The sequence below is a fragment of the Saccopteryx bilineata genome, chromosome 2, assembly GCF_036850765.1.
Source record: "Saccopteryx bilineata isolate mSacBil1 chromosome 2, mSacBil1_pri_phased_curated, whole genome shotgun sequence".
Classification (NCBI taxonomy): domain Eukaryota; kingdom Metazoa; phylum Chordata; class Mammalia; order Chiroptera; family Emballonuridae; genus Saccopteryx; species Saccopteryx bilineata.
Window position 1 is genome coordinate 31,664,363 of NC_089491.1, and position 13,891 is coordinate 31,678,253.

At 40.6% G+C, this 13,891-nt stretch overlaps 1 protein-coding gene across 2 annotated transcripts in view; it reads right to left on the reverse strand.

The window, feature by feature from the left end:
* RNF20 (ring finger protein 20) overlaps nucleotides 1-13,891 on the reverse strand; it is a 32,066-nt gene that overhangs the window by 6,726 nt on the left and 11,449 nt on the right. Inside the window, exons 10-18 of one of the 2 annotated variants that reach the window (XM_066256617.1) lie at nucleotides 13,593-13,772; nucleotides 12,312-12,447; nucleotides 11,754-11,875; nucleotides 11,268-11,638; nucleotides 9,943-10,060; nucleotides 8,776-8,925; nucleotides 5,572-5,784; nucleotides 4,201-4,326; nucleotides 3,891-4,031 (exon numbers count right to left, since the gene is read on the reverse strand). In XM_066256617.1, the coding sequence (XP_066112714.1) occupies nucleotides 3,891-4,031; nucleotides 4,201-4,326; nucleotides 5,572-5,784; nucleotides 8,776-8,925; nucleotides 9,943-10,060; nucleotides 11,268-11,638; nucleotides 11,754-11,875; nucleotides 12,312-12,447; nucleotides 13,593-13,772 (1,557 nt within the window). Of the gene's footprint in view, nucleotides 1-3,890; nucleotides 4,032-4,200; nucleotides 4,327-5,571; nucleotides 5,785-8,771; nucleotides 8,926-9,942; nucleotides 10,061-11,267; nucleotides 11,639-11,753; nucleotides 11,876-12,311; nucleotides 12,448-13,592; nucleotides 13,773-13,891 lie in introns of both variants that reach the window. The other variant, XM_066256619.1, reaches the window with a different exon arrangement.

Sequence of the window (13,891 nt, forward strand, 5' to 3'; positions counted from 1 at the left end):
GCAGACTTATTGGAAACACTAGATCAACTCGATTTAATAGATATCTTCAGAACCTTTCACCCTAAAGCAGCAGAATATACATTCTTTTCAAGTGCTCATGGTACATTCTCTAGGATAGACCACATGTTAGGGCACAAAAGTGCTCTCAACAAATTTAAGAAGACTGAAATCATATCAAGCACTTTCTCCGATCACAACGGCATGAAACTAGAAATGAATCACAGCAGAAAAGCTCAAAAATTCTCAAACACATGGAAACTAAATAGCAGGGTGTTAAATAATGAATGGATTAAGAATGAGATCAAAGAAGAAATAAAGAAATTCCTAGAAACGAATGACAATGAGCATACAACAACTCAAAATTTATGGGACACAGCGAAAGCAGTGCTGAGAGGGAAGTTCATAGCACTACAGGCACACTTTCAGAAGCTAGAAAAAGCTCAAATAAACAACTTAACCCTGCATCTAAAAGAATTAGAAAAAGAACAGCAAGTAAAGCCCAAATGTAGTAGAAGGAAGGAAATAATAAAGATCAGAGCAGAAATAAGTGACATAGAGGCTAAAGAAACAATACAGAGGATCAATGAAACTAGGAGCTGGTTCTTTGAAAAGGTAAACAAGATTGATGCACCTTTAAGTAGACTCACCAAGAAAAAGAGAGAGAGGACTCAAATAAAATTAGAAATGAGAGAGGAGAAATAACAACTGACACAACAGAAATACAAAATATTGTAAGAAAATACTATGAAGAACTGTATGCCAAAAAACTAGACAACCTAGATGAAATGGACAAATTCCTTGAAACGTACAATCTTCCAAAAATCAATCTGGAAGAATCAGAAAACTTAAACAGACCAATTACACCAAAGGAGATCGAAACAGTTATCAAAAAACTCCCAACAAAGAAAAGTCCGGGGCCCGATGGCTTCACAACGGAATTCTACCAAATATTCAAAGAAGAATTAACTCCTATCCTTCTCAAACTATTTCAAAAAATTCAAGAGGAAGGAAGACTTCCAAACTCCTTTTATGAGGCGAGCATAATTCTGATTCCAAAACCAGGCAAAGACCACACAAAGAAAGAAAATTATAGGCCAATATCTCTGATGAATATAGATGCTAAAATCCTCAACAAAATATTAGCAAACCGGATCCAACAATATATGGAAAAAATCATACACCATGATCAAGTGGGATTTATTCTGGGGAGGCAAGGCTGGTACAATATTCGTAAATCAATCAATGTGATTCATCACATAAACAAAAAGAAGGAGAAAAACCATATGATAATTTCAATAGATGCAGAAAAAGCATTTGATAAAATCCAGCACCCATTCATGATCAAAACTCTCAGCAAAGTGGGAATACAGGGAACATACCTCAACATGATAAAAGCCATCTATGAGAAACCCACAGCCAACATCATACTCAATGGGCAAAAATTAAAAGCAATACCCTTAAGATCAGGAACAAGGCAGGGGTGCCCCCTTTCACCACTCTTATTTAACATAGTCCTGGAAGTCCTAGCCACAGCAATCAGACAAGAAGAAGAAATAAAAGGCATTCAAGTTGGAAAAGAAGAAGTAAAACTATCATTATTTGCAGATGATATGATATTGTATATAGAAAACCCTAAAGTCTCAGTCAAAAAACTACTGGACCTGATAAATAAATTCAGCAAAGTGGCAGGATATAAAATCAATACTCAGAAATCAGAAGCATTTTTATACACCAACAATGAACAGTCAGAAAGAGAAATTAAGGAAACAATCCCCTTCACAATTACAACCAAAAAAATAAAGTACCTAGGAGTAAACTTAACCAAGGAGACTAAAGACTTGTACTCGGAAAATTACAAAACATTGATAAAAGAAATCAAGGAAGATACTAACAAGTGGAAGCATATACCGTGCTCATGGTTAGGAAAAATAAACATCATTAAAATGTCTATATTACCCAAAGCAATTTATAAATTCAATGCAATACCAATTAAAATACCAATGACATACTTCAAAGATATAGAACACATATTCCAAAAATTTATATGGAACCAAAAAAGGACACGAATAGCCTCAGCAATCTTAAAAAAGAAGAATAAAGTGGGAGGTATCACACTTCCTGATATCAAGTTATACTACAAGGCCATTGTACTCAAAACAGCCTGGTACTGGCATAAGAACAGGCATATAGATCAATGGAATAGAACAGAGAACCCAGAAATAAACCCACAGTTCTATGGACAACTGATATTTGACAAAGGAGGTAAGGAAATACAATGGAGTAAAGACAGCCTCTTTAACAAATGGTGTTGGGAAAATTGGACAGCTACCTGCAAAAAAATGAAACTAGATCACCAGCTTACACCACTCACAAAAATAAACTCAAAATGGATAAAAGACTTGAATGTAGGCCGTGAAACCATAAGCATCTTAGAAGAAAACATAGGCAGTAAGCTCTCCGACATCTCTCGGAGCAATATATTTGCTGATTTATCTCCACGGGGAAGTGAAATAAAAGACAGGATAAACAAATGGGACTATATCAAACTAAAAAGCTTTTGCACAGCTAAAGACAACAAGAACAGAATAAAAAGACAAACTACACAATGGGAGAACATATTTGACAATACGTCTGATAAGGGGTTAATAACCAAAATTTATAAAGAACTTGTAAAACTCAACACCAGGAAGACAAACAACCCAATCCAAAAATGGGCAAAAGAGATGAATAGACACTTCTCCAAAGAGGACATACAGATGGCCAATAGGCATATGAAAAAATGCTCAACATCACTAATCATTAGAGAAATGCAAATTAAAACCACAATGAGATATCACCTTACACCAGTCAGAATGGCGCTTATCAACAAAACAACACAGAATAAGTGCTGGCGAGGATGTGGAGAAAAGGGGACCCTCCTGCACTGCTGGTGGGAATGCAGACTGGTGCAGCCACTGTGGAAAACAGTATGGAGATTCCTCAAAAAACTGAAAATCGAACCACCTTTTGACCCAGCTATCCCACTTTTAGGAATATACCCCAAGGACACCATAGAACGGCTCGAAAAGGAGAAATGCACCCGCATGTTTGTGGCAGCATTGTTCACAATAGCGAAGATCTGGAAACAGCCCAAGTGTCCGTCAGAGGACGAGTGGATTAAAAAACTTTGGTACATATATACTATGGAATACTACTCAGCCATAAGAAATGATGACATCGGATCATTTACAATAGCATGGATGGACCTTGATAACATTATATGGAGTGAAATAAGTAAATCAGAAAAAAAACTGAGATGAATCCATACATAGAAGGGACATAAAAATGAGACTCAGAGACATGAACAAGAATGTGATGGCAACAGGGGCGGGGGGGGGGGGGGGGGGGGGGGGGGGGGGGAGGGGGTGAAGAAGGAGAGAGTGGTTAGGGGAGGGGAGGGGCACAAAGAAAACCAGATAGAAGGTGACAGAAGACAATTTAACTTTGCGGGAGGGGTATACAGCACAATCAAATGTCAAAATAATCTAGAGATATTTTCTCTCAACATATGTACCCTGATTTATCAATGTCACTGCATTAAATTTAATAAAAAAATATTAATATTAAAAAAAAAATTTAAAAACGAAAAAAAAAAATTCTGTGGTAGATGATTAGAGAGCTTTATAGGTAAATTTAGATTCTTTAGGTATCAAGAATTTCAGTTACATAAAAGGGCTGGCAAGGAACCTAGCCTCAAACTAGATTACAGGGGGAAAATATAGATTTTTAGAAGTATATTATTTCCCCTTTCTTGCAGAAGTATTATTTAGAACATTTTTAAAATTAAAATAAAATGCAGAAAAAGAATTCACACAAAAAAAAAAAAGAAAGAAAGAAATAACTGCTCTTACCTGGGCTCGTTTGAAATTAAACATGTCCTTTTCTTTGGTGACACTGTTCTCTACAATCTCATCCTGAAAATCATGTAACTTCTTCTGCGCCAACTCCAGCTGTGCTTTGAGGTCATCTGCCAGCTGGGCGGCCTCCAAGGCCTAGGTGGGATGTACGAAGAATGTCATCTATCACCTCTTATTATTTCCAGGGAGGCAAAAGGTTAGCCCAAGTCCCAGGAATAAGGGGAGCCTCTAATCCCATCAGTGTCACCCTTATTTGTTCCTCCAAGACTGATCGTCACTTGGATTACAGAATAATCAATCATACCTTGCGTTTATTCATCTCTAAGGCTTGGGTCCTAAGCCCCAGCTCCTTCTCCCCGGTGCCAATGTTGCTTTGTAACAGATGCTCCTTCTCTTCCAATTTCCTTACTACCTGTAACTGGGCATCAACCTTTGAAGAAGAAAATCGGATTTTAACACAAACAGGAAGAAGAAAAAAAGTTGACCAGGCTCTGTTAATTCACAAGACCAGAAAACTGAATCCACTAGAAATTTCAAACTATTACTGATTTACCCATGAACCTGCAAAGCACCTGTAAGATTAGGATAATTAATAGCTTCACTTTTTTTTTTCTTTGTATTTTTCCAAAGTTAGAAGCTGGGAGGCAGTCAGACAGACTCCCGCATGCACCTGACCAGGATTCACCCGGGAAGTCCACTAGGGGGCGATGCTCTGCCCATCTGGGGCATTGCTCCACTGCAGCCAGAGCCGTTCTAGCGCCTGAGGCGGAGGTCATGGAGCTGTCTGTCCTCAGTGCCCGGGCCAACTTTGCTGCAGTGGAGACTTGGCTGCTAGAGGGGAAGAGAGACAGAGAGGAAGGAAAGGGGGAAGGGTGGAGAAGCAGATGAGTGCTTAACCTGTGTGCCCTAACTGGGAATCAAACCTGGGACTTCCACATGCCGGGCTGATACTCTAACTCTGAGACAACTGGCCAGGGCCAAAAGCTTCACTTTTAATACAAAAAAAAAAAAAAAATTGTGCTAATAAATCAAAGAATCTGGGAAATCAGGCAAAAGATTCTTCTCCAAACTGCCAGGCACAGAGGAAATTATGTTTATTTATCTTCTCTGGCCACCCTAATCCTCCAAAGCTGGCCATGCATACGAGCACATGTACAGCTCAAACAAAAGTCCACGTGTTGTGTCTCTTTCAGGATGGCTACAGGTTCAAAAAGTAGTCTTTTTCTTCAAATTCATGCAAAAACAGAATCAAACAATATTCAGGGGTATAATCAGGCAACTACTCTAACAGTTTCTCATGCAATCTTTCAGCACTATTTTAAATAAAAAGCACAAGTACACAAAGACGTGCATTAACATAAAAGGGATAGTAAAACAAATCGCTCCTCTACTGCCTGGATCTTCCTCAAGGCATCCTCATCCACCCTTTTCTTGTTCTCTTTTTTCTCCTTATTTTAGACATTTTTCCCTATTGGCAGGTCCATATTTGTTTTAACAGCTATATTGTTCTCCTTTGTAGGGATGTATAATTTCCTTACCAAGTAACCTAATGAGGGATACTTAGTTTTCTGTTTTTCCTATTATAAAAAATGCCACAATTGTCATTTTTTAATGCATATTGTAGAAATTACCCTACTTCAACAGAATTCTAGAAAGCTCTATTCATTGTAATTACCTGAGTCTTCAGAGTCAAAACCTGGTCAGCCAGCTCTTCTTTCTCTTCTTTAAGTAACTTATGGATCTGATTGGACTTGATTCGTTCTGACATGAGCTTGAAATTTGCATCATCCTTCTCCCGCAGCTGCTGCATCAAACGGATGTTTTGCTCCTGCATGTCTTCAAAGGCCTGCCCTGTGACATCCATCTCGGAGAGGAGAGCTTCTTCTTCCTAAAATTAGGAGGAAAACCCCCATTTTAATAGAAACTTCTAACTAAAAAAAAAAAAATGGGCACAGGAGACTAAACTTTCCACTGTTCATTCAGAAATAGCCTAGTGACAAAGAGACACTTGGAGCCCTAGCCAGTTGGCTCAGTGGTAGAGCGTTGGCACAACATATAGAAGTCCCGGGTTCGATTCCCAGCCAGGCACATAGGGGAAGCGCCCATCTGCTTCTCCACCCCTCCCCCTCTCCTTCCTCTCTATCTCTCTCTTCCCCTCCCGCAGCCAAGGCTCCATTGGAGGAAGGTTGACCCAGGTGCTGAGGACAGCTTCATGCCCTCCGCCTCAGGTGCTAGAATGGCTCTGGCTGCAGTGGAGTAACGCCCCAGATGGGCAGAGCATCGTCCCCTGGTGGGCATGCCAGGTGGATCCTGGTCCAGCACATGTGGGAGTCTGTCTGACTGCCTCCCTGCCTCTAACTTTGGAAAAATACACACACACATACACACACACACACACACAAAGAGAAACTTGAAAAAAAAAAAAAGAGAGAGAAACTTGGTTTCAAGAAGCTTAGTTCTGCCACTATGTTAGCCCTAGGAACACAGAAGAAGCCTTATTACCTGGCAATGATAATCAGTCTGACACCATAAGTTGATTTCTTCTTGAAGTCAGTTAAAACAAACAAAAGTATTATACATACCAGAATCTAGCAAACCAATCAAGCAGCAGTTGGTTAATAGAACTTCTAACATAAAGCCTCTCACTGTCTCATATTTTCCCATAATTATCATATGGAATTTAATTTATGAATTGTCCAACAGTATTACATAACAAATTGATGGGTGAAGAACAGCATCTAAAATCATTTTCTTACATTTGTGTTATTATAAATGAGCATCTTTTCAAATGTTTAAGAGCCAACTGAATTTTTTTTTTCTGTGAACTATTCATATGTTTTGCCTATTTTTCTACTGGGTTGGTGGGTTTTCTTCCCTATCATTTTTGGGGAGTTTTCAAAATATACTGAAAGATAAACCCTTTTGTGATTAAGAATTAGAAATTTTATTTCCTGTTTGTCATTTATCTTTTGGCTTTGCAAAGAGTAGTTTTTGCCACGGAGAAGTTTTGTGTGTTTTTTTCTTCATGAGCCAAAATTACCAATCTTTCTTTCATGTTTATAGACCTTTACTTATAGTTAGAAAGGTTTTCTCCACTCCAAATTTTAAGGGAAAATTAACATTTTTAAGATGCTAAGTCATCTTATATAAGAAGAACATAGTGTATCTTTCTACTTGTACTAGAACCCATAATAGTACAATTTCCTGATACTAAATAAAAAAAGGGAAAAAGGAAAAAAGAGAAAAAGAGTGCAAGGGAGAGAAGTGGCAATCAACAGATTTAATAACAGTCAAACCCACTTTTTAGAAAAAGCACGTATGGGGAGTCCTCGGGTTACGACAGTCTTGACATACGATGTTTCGAGTTTACAATGCTCACTCCCATTAAAACTTAAAAAAATTGAGACATGCTTGTTTCAGCTTACACCGTTAGTGTTGTACTTATTCACATGGGCAAACTAGTTTGGTTGTGTGTTTCGAAAAATAGGCTGTACAGTTAGTGCTCAACTTACGACCATGATTGGTTCTGACAGCAGACCGGTCGTAACACGATTTGGTTCTAAGTTGAGTAGGCTATATGTACAGTACTGTGAAATGATGTTATAAAATCTTTAAGTCATATTTTATCATAATTTTCTTTCATTATTGTTATATATCATAATTTTCTTTGTTCATTTTTTGCCATTTATATCATCTCTACACCATTTTCTTATTTTTACATATGTCAGGTTTAAGTAAAACACTGCATTACCAGTACAACTGGTTTAATATTTGCAAAGACAATTTCCTCTTGGTAGACATCTTGGGAGGGGTTTGATGAAAAATATCCAAGACACAAAACACAAATTGCTGTACCGAGTCTGGGATAACAGTTGAAATGGTGCATGCGGAGATGGTAGTGCTGCCGGAAGCTGGTCCGCACTGTCATACGCCCAGCTGGGCAATGCTTGTACTACCAGATGCAGAGCAGTCATGGCTAACGATTGTGGTGGTAAAGTTGAATGGTCATAAGTTGCATAGGTCATAAGTCGATCGATATTTGTAATATGGCATATGAGCAAGGGAGTCAGTCCCCCACTATGCTTATCTATGCCATTTTGGACTGTTAAAAGTACAAGTTTTCAGTTTGTTGGGATAGGGTGTGTTTTGACTTACACCAAAATTCGGGCTACATCACTGTCATAGAAATGGGACTGTGTAACCCGAGGACCCCCTGTATATACATTCTAATAAAGTTCTTTAGGTATTTAATGATCAAGTTCACCATTAAAACTACTTTGTCATTTTGCTATTTCTTAGAAACAGTAAAAGTGTTCCTCATGGTGAACATATATAGTTTTCCAACCATTTTTGTTATCTTTATTACTGAATGTTAATAAATTCTCCGGGACTTAAAAATAAAGAAATAATGATCATTATCAGAAGCGAGAAAGTCTCTATAGTTCTATGACCCACAAGCAACCACAGTTAATATAAATATATTAGGCATTTATTTATAATCTGTTTGGGGCACATTTTTTTGTTTATTTCATATACTTGTAGGCATAAAGTGTATAAAATTTTACATCTTTCTAATTTTATATTTATTATATCCCCTGATTTCACATCAGCAGAAAAAGAATAGATCCCTCAATAAACAATGTCTGAACATTTGAAACTAAAAGTAAACTGCATGTCTCATAAATACACAAAACAAAATAACTTAAGGATGAAAGACTTCCATGTAAAACAAACATACATACATATAGACAAAAAAAAATTTTTTTAATACTGTATTTTAAAAAAAGACTGGAATGAAAGAGCAGATTTCACTGTCAATAGCTTACCTGTCAGGTAACACTGACCTCCAAAGCTAACTACATAAAGGAAGTGCACCCACCTGCTTAGCCATGGCCAGCTTCTTCTGCAGGTATTCTATCTGCTCCTCTACTGCCCGGATCTTCCTCAAGGCATCCTCATCCGCCATTTTCTTGTTCTCTTTTTTCTCCTTATCCTCCAGATCCTTGAGTCTTTGCCTGAGATCTTCCAACTGCAGGAGGAAAGGAATCACACAAAAACAAAGAAAAAGCAATGATAAATTTCAAAACTCAGTATTATGCACAGATAGAGGGCCTATAACATCAAAAGAGCCTTTACAGAACTATGGAAGGAGAGAAATGATACGCTCGTACACCGCATCACATCACTCCACCCCAATGTTACACGACTCTATACGCAATATTTCTGAGCAGTGCACATGTAAGTTTCTTTAGAATAGGAGTTCCCATCCTTTATTTTTCTAGGCTCCAAAATTTTAGGAGAATAAGACATTCTTCCCAAAAGTAATCAGAAGAGAGAATCATTATAACTATTTATAGGGGATAAGGAAATGCTAAAAAGTTTGAAAATACTACTCCTCTTCCCAGTAATTCTAATATGCCTTACCCACCACCTAGTGGAACATCTGGAGATCCCTATTCTAGGTAAGTCTTTGAAAGGGAAGGAAACATTGCTAAGTTTTAAACACTAGCTTTAAAGATAAAGAAAGAAGCTACTGGCCCTGGCCGGTTGGCTCAGTGGTAGAGCGTCGGCCTGGCGTGCGGAAGTCCCGGGTTCAATTCCCGGTCAGGGCACACAGGAGAGGCGCCCATCTGCTTCTCCACCCCTCCCCCTCTCCTTCCTCTCTGTCTCTCTCTTCCCCTCCCGCAGCGAGGCTCCATTGGAGCAAAGATGGCCCGGGTGCTGGGGATGGCTCCTTGGCCTCTCCCCCAGGCACTAGAGTGGCTCTGGTCACGGCAGAGCGACACCCTGGAGGGGCAGAGCATCGCCCCCTGGTGGGCAGAGCGTCGCCCCCTGGTGGGCGTGCCGGGTGGATCCCGGTCGGGCGCATGCGGGAGTCTGTCTGACTGTCTCTCCCCATTTCTAGCTTCAGAAAAATACAAAAAAAAAAAAGTAAAAAAAAAAAAAAAAAAAGGAAAGAAGCTACTGTATATCTTTCAGAAGTGGGAAGGAACATTGCACACACTAAGATTGTAATCTGAATGACAGTAAGGGCAGAAAAGATCACCTCTGCCTTAGATTTCTTCTCGGCTGCCATCAACTGAACTTTGTCCCTCTGTTCCTTGGGGGCAGAGCGGTACATATCCAGCAAGAGCTTCATCTCCTTCTGGCTCTCCTGGGCCTTCCTGTGCAGGGGTGGTGGAGGAAGGGGAACGGCGTAATAGAAACAAGGGGCATCAGAGTGAGCGGATCCCGAACTGAGCAAACTATTTTACAACAGTTCCACATTACACTTTGTATGACACATCTGAAAGTCAAAGCCTGCACAGACTATCAAGAGACTTCTGGATATACTCAGTAAGTCAGTATAAAGGGATCATTTCTCCCTTCAGACCAAGTTTTCTAACACCAAGCTATCATACAAATAATTAGGGTCCTTAGTAAACAGCCAAATTTCTGGGCCTTCACTCTTAGAAACTGATATTCAATAGGACTGGGCTGAGTCTAGGATTGCCTTTTAAAAAGTCACCCAGATGATTCTGATACCACACTTAGAAAAAAATTGTCTAAGAGACCAAAAGGGAGAAAAAAAAATGGAGGAAATGGAAAGTTTAAGATATCCTGCTATTCCTAGATTTGATAGTTAATTGATTAACCACCAGCCAAAGCTGAAAACCTCAACCCATACTAAATTATCAAACTTCCTAACTATACTTTTATATTCAAATGTTCTGAGCACAGTGGTCCCTCAAATCCAAAATCCAAACATCAATAAAGGTTCAACCATGACCAATGGGAGCAAGAAGTAACCAGTTCTACCAGAGCAGTTATTAGTTCAACAGGAAGAGAAGGGGCAATGTGTGACATTATGACAGTGTTTCATTGACCTAAGGATCTGTCTTACTCTTCGAATGCCTCTAGGAATAAACCTAAGAAATCTCTTGAAATGAACTGGTATGAACACAAACTAGTTAATAGCCAAACATACCACTACTGTTCAAATCACAGTCATACATACTCTAGCTAATATAATTTAAATTACAATTAATGTCAGCAATCTGCCAGTGGTTAATTTCAGTAATTCTCATGAGTGTTACTTCAATCATGACACCCCTTCCCTAACATGGATTCATGAAAAATAAGGCCACAACCACAAGGTTTGCTGAGACCTGACCACTGAACTGGACTACACAGGAGCCACGCAGGACATTTTGGTTGGACACTCAGTCAAGAATTGACAACACACACACACAAAAAAGAATTGACAACACATTACCTACAGATTTAGTTACACTCAACATGACACAATTATCAGATAAGCCATGCCATCAACCTAATATTTCATGCATGATGTCTAAACCTCATCAGAAAGTGACTCTAAACATTGCTTACTTGAGTTCAATCTTCAGTTGTTTGATAATTTCTGCTTCCTTTTTCCTTCCATCATCATGTTTCCCTTTCTCTTTATCCTTAGCAGAGTCTCTCTCTTTTTCTGACTCTTTTAGTTTCTGCTTCTCTCGTTCTCTCTCCTTCTCCTTCTCCCGCTCTCTTTCTCGCTCCCTCTCTTTCTCCCTCCTTTCTCGTTCTCGCTCTTCCTCATCCCGTTTGGATTTCATTTCGTTGACTTCTTCCTGAGATGCCTTCGATGCGGAGGGCTGGGCGGACGAGTCCTCGGGGTCTTGCTTTACCTCCGCAGGCTCGTCCTTCGGGTCCTCAGTGCTGGACTGAGACTGCAGGAGGGCACTGCCGCTGCGCAGGCGTGTCTGGGGCACAAGGGAGGGAAGGGGCACACCACTTAGGGCAACCACTGCTCTCCCGGCTTGAAGACAGCTTTACACACAGAACAGTAAACACGACCTCTCTCCTCCTCCTGGCTACCTTGTTCAGGTCCGACTGGGCTTCTCGCAGTTTCCGCTTGTACCTGAGGACCTCCCCTTTCAGCTGGTGGTTGTGGTTCTGCAGGCTGCTGATGAGGTGGCGCATCTCCCGGTTGATGGGGCCTTAAACACAGCAACAGCGGGTTACGGAGAGCTGCGGCGGGGCAACGGCACCGGGAGAGAGGACCGAACCCGCCGGGGCCTCTAAGAAACAGGGAGAACTGACGAAAGAAAGAGCCCTTCTCAGAAGAAGACAAAACTGGCCAGTTCGAGTTAAAAACAAACACTCGGGCTGGAAACCAAAAGAAATGACAGGATCTGATGTTAGGTTCTCAGGGCTGCTGAGCTCCAGGCAGTACTAACAAATCCTGGCGCTGTGTCCCGCACGTGCAGCAGCCGAACCGCAGGGAGGACAAGGCAACCATACCCGCTTGTTCGTTGGCAGCAAGGGTCTGCTCAAACTCTATCCTCAGAGAGGACAAGACAACCATACCCGCTTGTTCGTTGGCAGCAAGGGTCTGCTCAAACTCTATCCGCAGGGAGGACAAGGCAACCATACCCGCTTGTTCGTTGGCAGCAAGGGTCTGCTCAAATTCTATCCGCAGCATCTCGTACTCCTTGCGGACCTGGGCCAGCGTGTCCTCCAGCTGGATCACTTCGGTCCGCAGCTTCTTATGAAGACTGACCTCGTCGCGCTACGCACACAAGAAAGAGCCAACCAAAGGTTCTTACCCAAAATGCGGAAGTATCATATTCTATTATGTTCCCTAAATTTGATCTTAAAGGATCTAAGAAGAAGAAAGAAAATACCAAGAAGAGAAATTACTCTGAAAAGTTCAAATTTAACCAATACAAAATGAGTATCAGAGAGCTAAAACACACTGAATTGAGAATCACCAGGATCCTAAAGAAATAAAGAAAATGGCCCCAGACTCTGGGAATGTTACAATTTAGTTGGAGAATTAAACAATAAACAAAATCTAAATATGTGTAAAGTAAGGTATATTAAATTCAGTTCATTTGGCAGAAATATAGCAAAAGACCACCTGCCATAAACATTACCTTAAGGACTATAGAAGATATAGACGTGAACACAGAAATAAAAGTTCCTGCCTTTAAAATGTTGATTATTTTTTTTTTTTGTATTTTTTTTTACTTTTTTAAATTTTTTTTATTTATTCATTTTTAGAGAAGAGATAGAGAGAGGGAGACAGAGAGAGAGAAGCGGGGAGGAGCTGGAAGCATCAACTCCCATATGTGCCTTGACCAGGCAAGCCCAGGGTTTTGAACCGGCAACCTCAGCATTTTCAGGTCGACACTTTATCCACTGCGCCACCACAGGTCAGGCCTGCCTTTAAAAAGAAGTATTTACATAGGGATTATAAGCTATAATGGCTGTGAGAAGTGATCCAGCTTCTCCCCTATTCCCCTCCGTGCACATAAAGCGCCAGCCACACCAACCTATTTTTATATGTTGTTCTCACTACCGAACGCCCTCCTACTTTCACCTACCAATAAACTTATGTTTATCCTTAAGACCCGTATTTCACTCTGGCAAGTGGAATCAAGCAGGCTCCTCAGTCAGATCAGATGCATTATCTCCTTTACCACTGCACCTGTGGGACAGGCCTCCACTGTACCACACTGCCTTCTAATGGATGCTACTCTCCCCACCAGGCTGTATGATTCTAGACAGCAGAATGCCCGCCATCTAGCAGAGTAAAGACTTACAGCCACTCTGTATTTGCTGAATGAATAAGAGATTAATTGCACGAGAGAATAAAATTAAAAACTGATAAGGCACAAAAGCTTATATACAGAAGACAAAGCTAGCTGTTACCTCAATGAGCTCCACCTGGCGCTGGTGGGTCCCCCTGGTGCCATGGAGCAGGGTCCGGGCCTCATCCAAGTGCGCTTTTAATTGTAGGCTCTCATTGTAGAGGACGGAGAACTGGGACTGCATGCAGCGGTATTCCGGAGTCTCCTTGACCACCTCCTCCACTGCACTCCGCAGCTCCACCTCGGGAGGACCCAAAGACAACAAAGTCGGAAGCAGAATCTGGCATCTGGGCCCCAGATGCCAGACCGGAAATGAAGTCTTATACTCACTGATGTCCCGCGCAAATGAGACAAGTTTTA